The following is a 14,400-nucleotide window of genomic DNA, read 5'->3' as shown; positions in this document are numbered from 1 at the left end:
GGCATCTCAGGACGCCTTACAAACATTAAAATAAAAAATGAATAACAATTGATACAAATATAAAGCAATATACAACCAATAAAAATAAATTAAGTCAAGAGTGACTGATTTATGATTAAAACTATTAAAACACTAATTTTTAAAATAACACTTAAATAAAAAGTGTTTAACTGTATTAAGTAGTGTACCCTTTTAAGAAAGCATTCTGGGAGAGTTAAAGAAGAAAGAAAATGTGTTCCTAAGGTCATTTCTATAGATTGATGTCTTTGCCTGGGCACTTCCCAAGGCATCTGTTTGGCCTGTAGGAAATGGGATGCTGGACTAGATGAACAGTTGGGCTGATACAGCTTCTCTTCTCTTCTCTTCTCTTCTCTTCTCTTCTCTTCTCTTCTCTTCTCTTCCTGTACCATGATGCTATAGATTAAGTGAAAGCAGTATGTCCTTTATGTATGTAAAAGGAAACTTATTTTATTGATGTATTATTATTATTGATAATCAACCTCGTTAATTAATCTTATTTAAATGTATAAAGCAAAAGAATTAAGCACACAGACATAGAGATAAAATGTATTTTATCATGTTGTAAGCCGCCCCGAGGTTTCGGCAAGGGGTGGCATAGAAATGTTATAATAATAATAATAATAATAATAATAATAATAATAATAAAACCATCAACAGGATGCAGCATATCAAATCTTTTAACAATGTAAGAGAAAAAATTGAAAGAAATGTTTGGTTTCAGCTTTAACAAAACAAACAAGCCTAAAAAATGCAAAGATAAAATGCAGAAATAAAGAGAAAATAGGATTGCAAAGAGTCTGGAACTGCATATTTCATATCCTAGTTCCACTAATGTTTTTGCTAACAATGAGAAGAAATTCATGGTTAAATATTTTTCATTTTTAACAGAAAAGTGTTTTAAAGCAACAATAATTACCAAGTATCTAGTCTAATGTATAACATGCAATTAATCTTTTTAGTACAGTTATTTTAGGCTGTTGGTTTTCTTAAATATTATTTTAGAAGGAAAAAAAGAGAATAAAGCTATAGTCCTGTGTAACTGGTTTTAAGTCCAATAGCAGTGCATCAAAACCCTAACCCTATGTAAGATTCCATTTTTTCTCCAATGGTAGTCCCCACTTTATGGAATTGATATTTCATCTCACTGAAATGCATACAGATTCAGCTCTGCAACTATCCAAACACATTTTAGCACTCATTTATTTGGGCTACTTTTTCTTGAATGGGGTCTTTTATTTATGTAGCTTTAACAAAAAATAAGAATTCAGTTAAAGGGATAGCATTTTTTATGTATTAGGTGTCCCATTTTGTCTCTCTTTGTCAATTGACCTATATTTTATAGTTGCATGTATGCTACTGTCTAGCTCTATTGTGAACTTACTTAAAATGTATGTGATATTTCTTTGTATTTATGAACCTAGAAGGAGATCTATACATATCATAAAATAAATGCATAACTTTTATGTACCTTTCATAGGCATGCATGTCTTCACTGACAGCTCCTTGCTCCCCTATGTCTCCTATTCATACCACCTTGAGGCCAGCAATATCCATGGATCTACAAGAAGTACTGCCTTGATGTACAGGACATTGCCAGGGGTACCAACAGGGAGTCTGCATTTAAGTCCAATTCTTCCTGTTGGGCCACACTCTGTTTCACTCAGCTGGACAGCCTTAGCAAATGACTCTGGTCCCATAGAGAAATACATCTTGACATGCACTTCTTCACTTAACCTTCAGCCTTGTGGCCAATATGAAGGCTTAGAAACTTCTGTAACTGTTCAGAATTTGTTTCCATTTGCAAAATACATTTTTTGCGTTCAAGCATGCACTGGCGGTGGCTGTTTGTTGAGCCAGCAGGTGACAGTCATGACTGCACAGGCCTCTCCCGAGGAGCAGCAGCCTCCAGTCGTCCATAGCATCAGTGCTACAGAGTTTGCTGTTGAATGGGCTCCTCCCAAGAAAGCCAACGGTAGGATTTTCATAACTCTAGTTTCAGGAGAATGCAAGCATATTTTCCCTACATAACTGAAATGCTCTATTGTATTGGGTCCTCGTATTCTTTACATTATTATTACTGGGCACAATCTATCCCCACTGTTAACACCTGCGTATACCAGCTTATGAGGTGACGAGGTCAATATTTTGGACTGTTTTTCTGGTGTTTGTCCTATTTTAGGAATATAGAGACTAATTTTTGCTTCACTATTCCTGGTTTCAGGGTCCTCTTATATTCATATATGGGTATATCTCTAATTAAAAAATGAAAATATCTCTTGGAAAAAAATCTGAATATCTCTGCAAAATCTGATGAATAACTTTAGAGGCTTTGAGCCCACTCTGAGAAAAAACTTATGACTGAGGCTCGCTAGTACTAAGAGAAAAAGCATGGCATCCCCTGCCTGAGGAGGAGATTTTCATATGTATTGAAGGAAGTAGGCAGTGCAGTGTGGTTCAAGTTCCTTCATGTGTGTGTCTAGTTGAGCCTTAGGCTGTTCTCCTGCTACATGTGGGGCTGAATATTTAGGAGGATGGATTTACAATGTATCATTATTGTCACTGTATTTATATTGTGCATCAGTGGACATGGTTTCAGTAGTAAGCACTAGTTACAGAAGCAGGATTTTAGTTGCTTTCAGATTGACATCTATCTTTGTTAACCAGTCATGATTATTTCTAGGCATAATTATTAGATATGAACTCTATATGAGAGGAGCTCTGCAAATGAATGGAAGCCATATTCCCCCAGAGAGCCGAATCTTCCAAACCAGTGGATGGTTCAGTCCTTATCCAGTGACCGAATCTGCCAACGAGAATGCTTTGACACCGCCTCTAACAAGCACCATCATCACTGGCTTGGAGTCATTCACTGAGTATGAATTCCGTATTTTATCAGTCAATATGGCTGGGAGCACATTTTCAAGTTGGACATCACAGAGAACAGCAGAGGCAGGTAATTGCTAGCCATTCCCCAAAATGTACTTGCTAAGTGTTTCAAAACAAACCTTCCTATTTCCTGCAGTTTGAATATGCTTCAGGTTTCTCTTGAAATATGTAACTACCATGTATAGAACCCATTGATCTTTTAATAATGTGCAGTTAATTAGAGTTCACTAGCAATGCCTAGTGGGGAAGTTACACATACACAAGTTTATCCCAAATGTATTAGCTAAAATAGGGGCTTAACGTAAGAAGGATGGACAGATGGCTGACACCTGTCCCTCCTTCTGATCCTGCCCCCAACCAGAGGGCGCCAGGTAGCCTTGTCAACCACCCCTCGGGTCTGACGGTGCTGCTGCTCAATGCCAGGTCGGTCAATAATAAATCTTCCCTCATCTATGACTTGATTGTGGATGAGGGGGCCGACCTGGCTTGCATAACGGAGACCTGGGCGGGAGAGGGAGGGGATATAATAATAATAATAATAATAATAATAATAATAATAATAATAATAAAATATATAGGGGGTAGCCTTACAGAGAAAATTGTGGTGATACTAGCAACATATCTTTATTTTTTTATGGGATGTGTGTGTGTGTTTTCATTTTCACAGATCCTTCAAATCACGTTTTATCTTCACACTGATATGTTAGGGAGGATGTATCTTGAAACTCAGTGAATGCATGCTGGAACCACATGTTATGGAGCATGGTGCTGCTCCCAAAAGCCAGTTCTGTATCATTGGCACTTTCTTTATAATTTTCTTGCCAGTAATGTCTGTTTGGGTTATTTTTTATCATCTAAACATATAGGAAATCTACTACTATATTAGTGTTGGGGTATTGCTAAGCATTTTACATATAAATATTAAAAATCACTATTAAAAACAGTTTGTTTTCAGGTGAGGTATCCAGAGTATAGCCCGATCTAGTTTTCTTAATTGAGGTTCAGTTAGTACAAGTCAAGGACTCTGGTAAGGTGCTTGTACAGGTTCATGCAACTGTTTCCATACTGGATAGTTCTATCTCTTAACTTAAAAAGGTAGGAAGGAAGGAAGAGCTGGCTGGGTCAGGAAGGTGATTAATACTTCTTTGCAAGAGGGAATGGTCCCATGTTGTCTGGATGAGATCAATGATCAGGATCCATGTCAGTTGCACTTCAGGCCAGGTTTTGGCAAGAGACCAGCTCTAATATATTACAGGAAATATATGCAGAACCTATGACAGGGGAGCTATGACACTGTTCATACTCTAGGAATTCACCATGAATCCAAGTACCCTTTTGGAGCCAATGTCCAAGCTAGAAGTGTGCATGTGGGTGGGTCAGGGGATACTGCATGGCAATCATTTCACTCTTGCTTGGATGGCTGTCTGCAGAAAGCCATGCTTGGAGAATATTGCATAGCATCATGGATTCTGCAGCATGGGCTTGCCCAGTGATCAATTTTGTCTCATGCTATCCAATATCTATATGAAACTGCTGAGGGGTGTCATGAAGAGTTTTGGAATGTGTTGCCATCTATATGTTGATGACATGCAGCTCTTCTTTTCCTTTTCATGTTCAGCAGGGGAGACTGTGGAGCCAGTGTCTGTCTATAACAACAGACTGGATAAGGGCTAACAAACTCAATCCAGACAAGACTGAGATGCTTTACTTGGTAGCTTTCCTAACTGGATGATTGGTGCTCAACCTGTTCTAGAGAGAGTTGCACTCCCTTTGAAGGGGCAGGTTAATAGCTTGGAAGCCACAGTGGAGTCATCACTGTCATTTAAGGCTCATGTGGCCTCATGCCATGGAGTGCCTACAGCAGCTTTGGCCTGCTGTATCCCTTCCTGGATAGGTATAACCTGATTTCAGTCACCCAAGCACTGGTAATCTCCAAGTTAGATCACTGCAAAGCATTCTGTATGGGGCTGCTCTTGAAGACTGCTGCAGCTTGTATAATATGTGGCAGCCAGAACAATAGTTGGAACAGAAGGTTTGAACACAGCACACAAATTCTGGCCCACTTTCTTTTGCTATGTATATGCTTCTGGACATAATTCAAGATCCTGCTCTTAACCTTTAAAGCCTTATCTGTCCTAGGACTGCATTACATGATGAAACACCTGTCCTGACCTGAATCTACCCAGACACCATGCTTAAAATCTGATGCCTTCTCCCAAATGCTACCTGCAAGGGAGGCTTGGAGCATAGTGAAAGGAGAGGATTTATGGCATAATAATGTCCCCACTGAGGCTCAGCTGGAGCCAGCACTGTCACCTTTTGGGGCTTTTGGGGAAATTGCTCAGGGTAGGAAGGGAAGACGACCAGAACCAGCAAGATAGGAAGTATTCTGTATGTTAAAAGGTTATGTGTTATTTTATCATTTATGGGTGGCATAGAAATGAAATAAATAGAAATTATAATTTCAGCTATAATAACAATGAGAAGCAATGCAAAGAACCATAAGATGGTATAACATATTAATAAATTGCAATTATTGTTGTATAAGAAGTTCCTATAACCTGACTGTATTAACACATTTTAGTCCCAGATGTACTTATCTGGAGGTAAATCTCTCTGATTTCCATTAATTTGATTTTTAAAATGTTATGAAAGGTTTGTAATAGTTTATTTTATGTCATCCATATGGATTCCTCAATTCAAAATATATTTTAGTTGGACACAAGTGCCACTGATTTCTCTCAGATGGGACGTGTGTGTGTGTGTGTGTGTGTGTGTGTGTGTGTGTGTGGCTTAAAGCCAAGGCTGTTGTCTTCATTGGTTTGTGGAATGAGCAGTTAACCTTAAAACATCTAGCAGATTTTGCTGGAGTATATTCTCAACTGATATTTTCCAAGAGTAAAGTTATGTTTTAGTTCTTACATAGGATTTTAAACTAAAGATATATCCTGTAGAAGGCACATATCACATAATTAAACATCTTGGATATATCAGCTATTCTAATGCAAGAGAGACATGTTAATTTCAAACCTGCTCAGCAATTAAATTTACTTTGACAATATTTAAGTGTTCAACAATCTTTCTTCTAATCAGGTTTTCCCAGGTCACAGGAAAGGTGTGTTTTAAAAATCCATCTCCTCTACTATTATGTGAAAACTACATTGTGTTTCAGATTTTAAGTGCTGGTTAGTGTACCATAAAAATAATAGATTCCATACTTTGCCTATAGGTGGGATACACTTACTTTAAAGCTGTAGCATTGAAAACCATATGAAAATTCCTTTTAGACCTGAAAATTAATTTCTACAAGCTGCTTATTTAGGAATTGGATGCAAACAGCCATTTTATCAAGTTTAACAGATGGTATTTTACAAATATAGTGGGAAAACTTGCATGACACATGTTGTTCATTTATTTTATGATAAATTAGCACATTTATTTGTATTTTAGCTCCTGTATTCATGCCACCTCCATCAGTATTCCCTCTTTCACCATATTCTCTCAATGTATCTTGGGAAAAGCCACAAGATAATGAAGCAAGAGGAGAAGTGATGGGGTACAGCGTCAATGTAATTACCGAACAAAAAGTATCGCCAGTGTTTTCTCAGGTATCATTGTTATTAGCAATCTGTTTTCTCTGTTTATTGATATATGGGTGATATAAAGTGGTCCCAGTGTTTTTGGCTATGCCAAATTATAATTTGCCGATGGAGAAATGCTTGCAGTTGTCAAAGTACAGTGGGGGCGGGGGTGGAATGAAGTTGTTATTATGGCAGGTTGCCCATGGCGGAACAGACTATCTATTTGCCTCTGCATGAGACAACATGACTTATTTTTTGGCAGACAGTTCTCAAGTGAAATGTCTCTTTGGTTGTGCACATGAAGGCATGATTTTATTCTGAAGGGATGTATAAGTGGCCCAGTGCAAATGTAACATTTTCTAATCTCCCTATCTCTTCTCTTTTACCATGTGAAATTGATCAATTATTATTAATTTAGAAATGTATACTCTACCTTCTGCAGCATCTTACATTCCCATACTGAAATAACAATCCAAGTGCAACAAATATAGAAATGAACCTTGGCATAGCAAACAAAATCCCTAAACAGGTTGCATAGTATAAAATATAATCTGCCTAGCAATCCAAAAGATTGTTGGTACAGGAAGGTTTTTACTAGTCTCAGAACGTCATGGAGGAAGTGACCTACTGAACTTCATGGGGTCCACTTGGGTCCTGGTATTCCATAATTTGCATGTGGTCACTGAGAAGGTTTTTTCCCTCATCCCAATTTATTGTGTCACTATCAATGGGACCCTCCTTTAGGGATAGGCAAATGAGTGATGTTTGAGATGGCTAAGAGTCTCTGAATTTCATGCCACCACCCATCTCATGGCCAATTCCTGTTCACCTTTGCTGTTGCTATTTGCTTTTCCTGAACAGAAAAAATGGGCAATCAGGACATGACTGAAGGTGAAAGTTATGCAGATTCCCTCCACAGATGCAGCTGAGAGGTACAGTGGGGACCATCTTCCTAGGGCAGGTCTCTAGAAGGCAACCAGCACTATGTTGGTCTTAAAACCAGTTCTAAAGCCAGAATGAAATGTATCTAGAACATCTATTTTATCCAATGGTGTCCTGCAACAGCAGGGGGATTGATCCAATGGCTTTCTTGACCCCTTCTAACTCTACTATTCTATGATTCTATAAGTCTATAGTCCAGGGGTCTCAAACTCAACTTACCTGGGGGCTGCTGGAAGTAGAGTCTGGGTGAGGCTGGGCCGCATCAAGTATTCCACCACCACGGTGGTGGTGGGCTGCTCATCCCGTGGCCAGACAGGGCACCGCCGGCACTTTGAAGCCTGCGAGGCCCCTCCCTTGTGTCCCGCCCATCCCGGCAATTGGCCCGTGGGCCGCGAGTTTGAGACCCCTGCTATAGTCTATGATTTCCTGTGGTTAAAAAACTGTCATATTAGTGGAAAGTAATATAAATGCTGTCAGATCGACCATTTTGACTCTGTTTCCTTTGCAGGTTTTGTATATCGCTGACACTCATGAACAGTTCTACATAGTGACGGGACTGGAACCATACAAAATTTACAATTTTGAGATTACTCTTTGCAATCGGCAGGGTTGTATCAACAGTGAGCCAGGAATGGGACAAACCTTAGCTGCTGGTAAGTGTGGAAAATTGCATCCAAATTCAAAGTTGGCACCTATCTTTCTAAAGTAGATGATTACAGGTTGATGCATAGTGACTAAGATTGGTGTTACATTAATACAAAGTGACTAGCTTAATCAGGTGTTTGTTTACCTTGACAGATTAAAAACAAAACACCATGTTTACCACATAGGTTTGTAGTATATTAAAAAGCCGTATGGGTTTTTTTTCTTAATGAGGTCATTTAACCTATTTTTGTTTGTTTTGCATTTTCTAAAAATAAACCATATGTACTTAATGAAGTTAATAATACGATTCTATTGGTAGTACCTACCACATAAACAGCAATTTTAACACTTATTGAACTTCTCCTTCAACCTGAGCTCCATAACTTGTTTCTCTTGGATACCTATTGTATTAGAAACATAGAAACAGAGCGAGTCAGAAGGGGCCTCCCGGGCCATCTAGTCTGACCTCCGGCACCAGCCAGCTCCGCTCACGACATGCCCACCATGTGGACGTCCATCCTATCCTTGAACACCCACACCAATGGGGCCTCAATGACCTCTCATGGAAGCCCATTCCACACCCTCGGGGTCCTGACTGTCAGGAAGTGCTTCCTGGCATCCAAATGGAACCTTGGCTCCCTGAGCTTTGCTCCATTGGAGCGTGTCCTGCCTTCCTCTGCAGGGGAGAACAAGTCTCTACCCATCTCCATGTGACATCCCCTCACATACCAGTATGTCACCAGCATATCCCCCCTGAGTCTCCTCTTCTCCAGGCTGAAGAGACCCAGTTCCCTCAGTCTTGCCTCATACGGCATCCCCTGCAAACCGGCCACCAACCTTGTGGCCCTACGCTGCACTGACTCCAACCTGACTATATTCTTTCTGTAATGAGAGGCCCAAAACTGAATGCAATACTCCAGTTGCAGGTGCACCAGAGTCGTGTAGAGTGGTAGTAATACCTCTCTTGATCTCGAAGCCACACTTCTGGCTATGCAACCAAGGGTGGAGTTCGCCCTCTTGACCACCGCATCACACTGCTGACTCATGTTTAGCCTGCAGACAACCAGTACCCCAAGGTCCCTTTCACAAGTGCTGCTCTCCAGCTACTTGTCACCTAACCTGTACTTAGGACAGCTATTCCTATGCCCCAAGTGCAAGACCTTGCACTTATCCACATTGAACGCCATCCTGTTGTCTCCTGCCCACTTCCATAGTCTGTCCAGATCCTTTTGGATCTGGAGTACCTGCTCCTCAGTTGTGGCCACTGCTCCAGTTTTAGTGTCGTCTGCGAACTTGATCAGCAGACTGTTCACCCCTTCTTCCATGTCATTAATGAAAAGATTAAACAGGATCGGCCCCAGGACAGAGCCCTGGGGGACTCCGCTTGTCACTGGCCGCCATACCGATGATTCCCCGCTAATGGTTACCTTCTGCTTTCAGTCAGTCAACCATGCCCCAATCCACCGGACAGTGCTTTGGTGTATCCCAAAACTTCTCAGTTTCTCCACCAGGATATCATGGGGCACTTTGTCAAAGGACTTGCTGAAATCCAGGTATACCACATCCACTGCATCCCCTCCATCTAGCCATCTCGAAACCTTGTCATAGAATTCTACAAGGTTTGTCTGGCAGGACCTGTTTTTGCGGAAGCCGTGTTGTGTGGCTGTCAGCCTCCCTTCCCTATCTAGCATCACTAGAACTCTCTCTATTATGAGCCTTTCCATGGTTTTTCCTACAATGGACGTAAGGCTAACTGGTCTATAATTCCCCATGTCCTTTCTACTACCCTTTTTGAAAATTGGGACTACTGATGCCACCCTCCAGTCCTCTGGAACTTCACTCATTCTCCATGAGGCCTCAAAAATGAAGGCCAGCGGGCGTGAGAGAACCCCTGCCAACTCTCTAAGTACTCTCGGGTGCAACCCATCAGGGCCTGGCACCTTTGTAATGTCCAATGCCCTGAGGAGCCCCTCGACTTCAAGGGGGGTGAACTCTAATCTGTTCCCCTAAGTCCCCAGCCTCATCTAATCTCCTATGCGGATATCCCCCATCCTGCTTTGGGGAGAACACAGAGGCAAAATAGTCATTTAGCATCTGTGCCTGTTCCCTCATATCAGTCACTGGATCTCCTTCCTCCTTATTTAGTGGTCCCACCACTTGTCTCCCCTTCCTCTTCCTATTTACATGCTGAAACAAGCCCTTTTTGTTGATATTCCTGGCAAGTCTCAGCTCGTAATCAGCCGTAGCCTTGCGAAGAATCCTTCTGCAATGGGCCTCCTCCTCCCGGTATACCCTTTTGTCTATTTCCCCCATTACCCATTTCCTACGGAGGTTCCTCTTTCGTCTAATTCCTCTAACCACCTCCTTTCACATCCATGGCAGCACTCTCCTCCGCCTCCCCACCTTGCTGACTAGAGGTATCATCAAGGCTTGCGCCTCCAAAACCTCCCTTTTGAGTGCTATCCACCCCTTCTCAACTCGCTTACCTTCCAGTAACCTATCCCAGGAGACTTTCCCCAGTCTGGCCTTCAGTTGGCCAAGGTTGGCCCTCTTGAAGTCCCAGCTTCTAGTGCTCGACCTGCTGCATGTCCCCAGTCCCCTGATCTCAAAGCAAAGAATGGAGTGATCACTCGCATCCAGAGCTCCCCTAATCTGTACTTCATCTGTCAGCTCCTCCCTATCGGTCAAGACCAAGTCAAGGATGTTTCCCCCCCTCATCGCCCCTCGGACCCTCTGTGTGAAAAATGCTCCCTCTATAGCTTCTAGGAAGCAACGTGACCTGGCTGTCACCGCCGAGTGAGTCTTCCAAGTAATATCCGGGAAACTGAAATCTCCCATAATTACTGTGTCTCTTCCCCGAGATATCCTTAGAATCTGGACATCATCCAGGGTCTCAAGTTGACTGGAGGGCGATAACATACCCCCACTGTCAGGTCTCTTTCCCTGTCAAAACCCCTAAGTTTCACCCGGACTGCCTCTACCGAATCTCCATCTGTGCTGCATTCTATCTCACTGCATCCTATTCCTTCCCTGACGTATAAAGCCACGCCCCCACCTCTCTTTCCCTTCCTGTCCTTTCTAAAAAGGTGATACCCTTCTATGTTCACATTCCAGACTTGCCTTTCATCCCACCAAGTTTCTGTGATTCCCACCAGATCATACCCTCCTATTCCCAGGAGAGCTTCAAGCTCTTCCTGCTTATTACCCATGCTCCTAGCATTGGTGTACATGCACCTCAACTCCTTCCCACCGCTTCCTTTCCTTGGAGTTCCCAGCCTCCTCCTTCCTCCCATCCTCCCTGATACCTGGTCCCTCTCTGTAGGAGTCCTGTCAGTCCCTGCAGTATCTCTAAAACCCTGCTCCCAGAGCCCTGATCCTCCCCCCACACTTGTCCAGTGCAGATACGTTACTGGGGGGCCTGAACCCCCCCCCCCCGGCTCAGTTTAAAGTCTTCCGGACGAAGCTCGCTAGAGCATCTCCAAAGGACCTTTTCCCCATCCTCGTGAGGTGTAACCCGTCCCTTGCCAGAAGTCCATTGGCAAGAAAACGAGTGCCGTGGTCGAGGAACTCAAAGCGTCCCTTCTGGCATCACACCCTAAGCCAGTCGTTCACCTCAGAAGCCCTCCTGTCCCTTCCTGGCCTAAATCCCCGGACAGGTAACATTGATGAGAAGGCCACTTGGGCCTTCAGCTCCCTGAGTTTCTTCCCCAAGGCCTCAAATTCCCTGGTGGTCCCAACCACACCCTGCCTGGCCACACCGTTTGTGCCCACATGGATCACCAGGAGTGGCTGGTGACCCCCGGAGCGAACAAGACACTCCACTCTGTCCTTTACATGCCGGATACGTGCGCCCGGCAGGCAGCAAACCTCCCTTGTCTCCAGGTCGGGGCGGCACACTGCCGCCTCAGTGCCCCTCAGCAGGGAGTCCCCAACAACAATCACCTGCCGCCGTACCTTCCAGGTGCTGGTGGGCGGCTGTGCCCTGGCCCTCGCCTCTCCTGCAGCGGCCCCCTTGCCGCCTGACGTCCCAGGCTGGGGGTCCTGCTGGTCCCCCGAGGACTCATCAGCCCCAGCCTCCCCAAGTGGAGAGAACCTGTTTCCCAGCTCCAGATTGCTGCCAGGAGAAGGAGGAGGCTGTGCTGGCCTCCTCCTCCTGTGGGTGACATACCTCCATGTCTCTGCAGCTGCTCCTCCCATGGTTTCTCCCTCAATCCTGAAGGAGCGCTTACATCCATATATGCCTGACCGCCCCTTGAGATCTGCGGGAGAGGCCCTTCTCCAGGAACCTCCGTTAAAGAAATTAGGAGGGTAGGTACTTGGAGGAGGGCTTTCTCTGCGGTGGCGCCCAATCTATGGAATATGCTCCCCAGAGAGGTCCGCCTGGCGCCGTCGTTATTTGTTTTTCGGCGCCAGGTGAAGACTTTTTTATTTAAACATCATTTTAATTGTTAACAATATTTACTTATTTATCTGGCCAGGGCGACTTCTTTTCTGTTCTTTTATAACTTCTTTTATATCGTTTATATTTCTTATTTATTTTATATTATTAATTTTAATTTTATATTGTTATTTTTGTATTGTATTGTATTTTATTGTGTTGTAAGCCACCCCGAGGCTTCGGCAAGGGGCGGCATAGAAATGTTCTAATAATAATAACAACAACAACAACAACAACAACAACCCTCTGTCCAGAGGGGGGCTGCTCTGGGGGGGGGGCCTGGAGAGCTCTCTCGGCCCTCAGGCACCTCACCTCTTCTTCTAGCAGGGTCACCATCTTGCACCGAGGGCAAGTGCATCCCTGCCTCTCCTGGGGGAGAAGGGCAAACATGTCGCAACTGTCGCAGCGGACAGCAACATCCGTGACTCCCGCCAAGGCCATCTCCTAGTCTGCCATCGGTATCCCTTCTGAGACCTTACCTTGGTCCCCTGCCTTGTTAGTCCTGCAGTTCCACTCACTTGCCCAGTTCTCCCAGACAAAAACCCACTCGCACACACACACAAGGATAAAATAAACTTAAATTTAAATTGGAAGAAAAACAAAGCAAAGCACAGCACAAACAAAACAAACAAACAAACAAACAAACCTCTGTGTCTCAGGGAAGGGAGTGTCCAGACAGCCCGGGCCGCAGCTAAGGGACGCCCTTGTCGCGTTGCCCTTAACACGTCGCTGTTGGTGCCGCGTCTGTTGGCACCGCCAACGGCTGAGCGCGGCTTTATCTGTCCCTCAGGCTGGTGGCCCCGCCTGTCTGCTTCCTCCTGGCTGCATTAGCCTCTCTGGCCCCACCCCCCTTCCTCTCTGCTGCTCCTGGCCCTCTGCTCTCCTGCCCAGCCCCTACCTTGCCTTCGCCAGTCCCCTGGCCACTCAGCACTCTCTCCCAGCTTGTGCCTCTGCTGCTCTGCTGCTCTGCCAAGAGGCCAGAGCCAAAAGGGCTTGCAGTGGCTGAGCGTGGCCTTATCAGTCCCTTATCAGTATTGCAGTATTTAAGGCAAGCAATGTAGTATTTAAATGCAAGTTACACTGGCATTTTCTGTAGAAAATGCACTCAGCATGGAAGTAATACTGGGCCAAATGTCAAGACCAAGATATCATTGCACAATTGTATATTGATATATTGCTTCCATGGTGAACACATTTTCTGCAGAACACGGCTATTTCTGTCTGCATGCCCAAATCTACTGCAGAGGGTTGGGGACCTTCTGAACAGACCTGAGGGCACTTACAGGGTGCTGTGTAGGGAGAGAGGCAATGAACGTCCCAACTGCATAAGTGATATGTGACATAGGATTTTCGCTCTAAGGCTGCAATAGTATAACTACTTACTTGGGAGTAAGCCCCACTGAACCCATTGAAACTTACTTTTCAGTACTAATGTACCAAACAGCTTTGTTAATCAATGCAGATCATATAGTATATATAAATTGGCTACTGGAACACACTGAAGAATTTCAGAAGATCTGTCTGTGCCCTATAGTCTACAATAAAGCCTTTAAATGTATGGATCACAAGAAGCTATGGATGTTTCTGAAAGAAATGAATAGGCCTCAGTACTTGATTGTCCTGATGTGTATCCTGTATTGTGGACAAGGACAGAATATGGAGAAACAAAATGGTTTTCTATAGGCAAAGGTTTCTGACAAGGGTATATTTTACATCCCTATTGGTTCAACCTGTACACAGAGCATGTCACAGGGAAAGTAAGATATTAGGATCAGAGGGAGAAAATATTGGTGGAGCATACAGCATTTTACTGGTAGATGATTCCTGATGAAAGTGAAAATCATTCCTGATGAAAGTGAAAGAAAGTGCAAAAGTACAACTGCAGCT

The 14,400-nt window shown here is 43.6% G+C and overlaps 1 protein-coding gene across 1 annotated transcript in view; it reads left to right on the top strand.

Annotated features, from left to right (window-relative positions):
• USH2A (usherin) overlaps positions 1–14,400 on the top strand; it is a 579,889-nt gene that overhangs the window by 112,470 nt on the left and 453,019 nt on the right. The window contains exons 16-19 of the mRNA XM_044449731.1: positions 1,499–1,993; positions 2,702–2,974; positions 6,358–6,515; positions 7,939–8,083. Coding sequence (XP_044305666.1) covers positions 1,499–1,993; positions 2,702–2,974; positions 6,358–6,515; positions 7,939–8,083 — 1,071 coding nt within the window. The remainder of the gene's footprint in view (positions 1–1,498; positions 1,994–2,701; positions 2,975–6,357; positions 6,516–7,938; positions 8,084–14,400) is intronic.

Source organism: Varanus komodoensis, unplaced genomic scaffold (genome assembly GCF_004798865.1).
Source record: "Varanus komodoensis strain SLA01 unplaced genomic scaffold, ASM479886v1 scaffold1, whole genome shotgun sequence".
NCBI lineage: Eukaryota > Metazoa > Chordata > Lepidosauria > Squamata > Varanidae > Varanus > Varanus komodoensis.
This window is presented reverse-complemented; position numbering and strand designations above follow the sequence as displayed.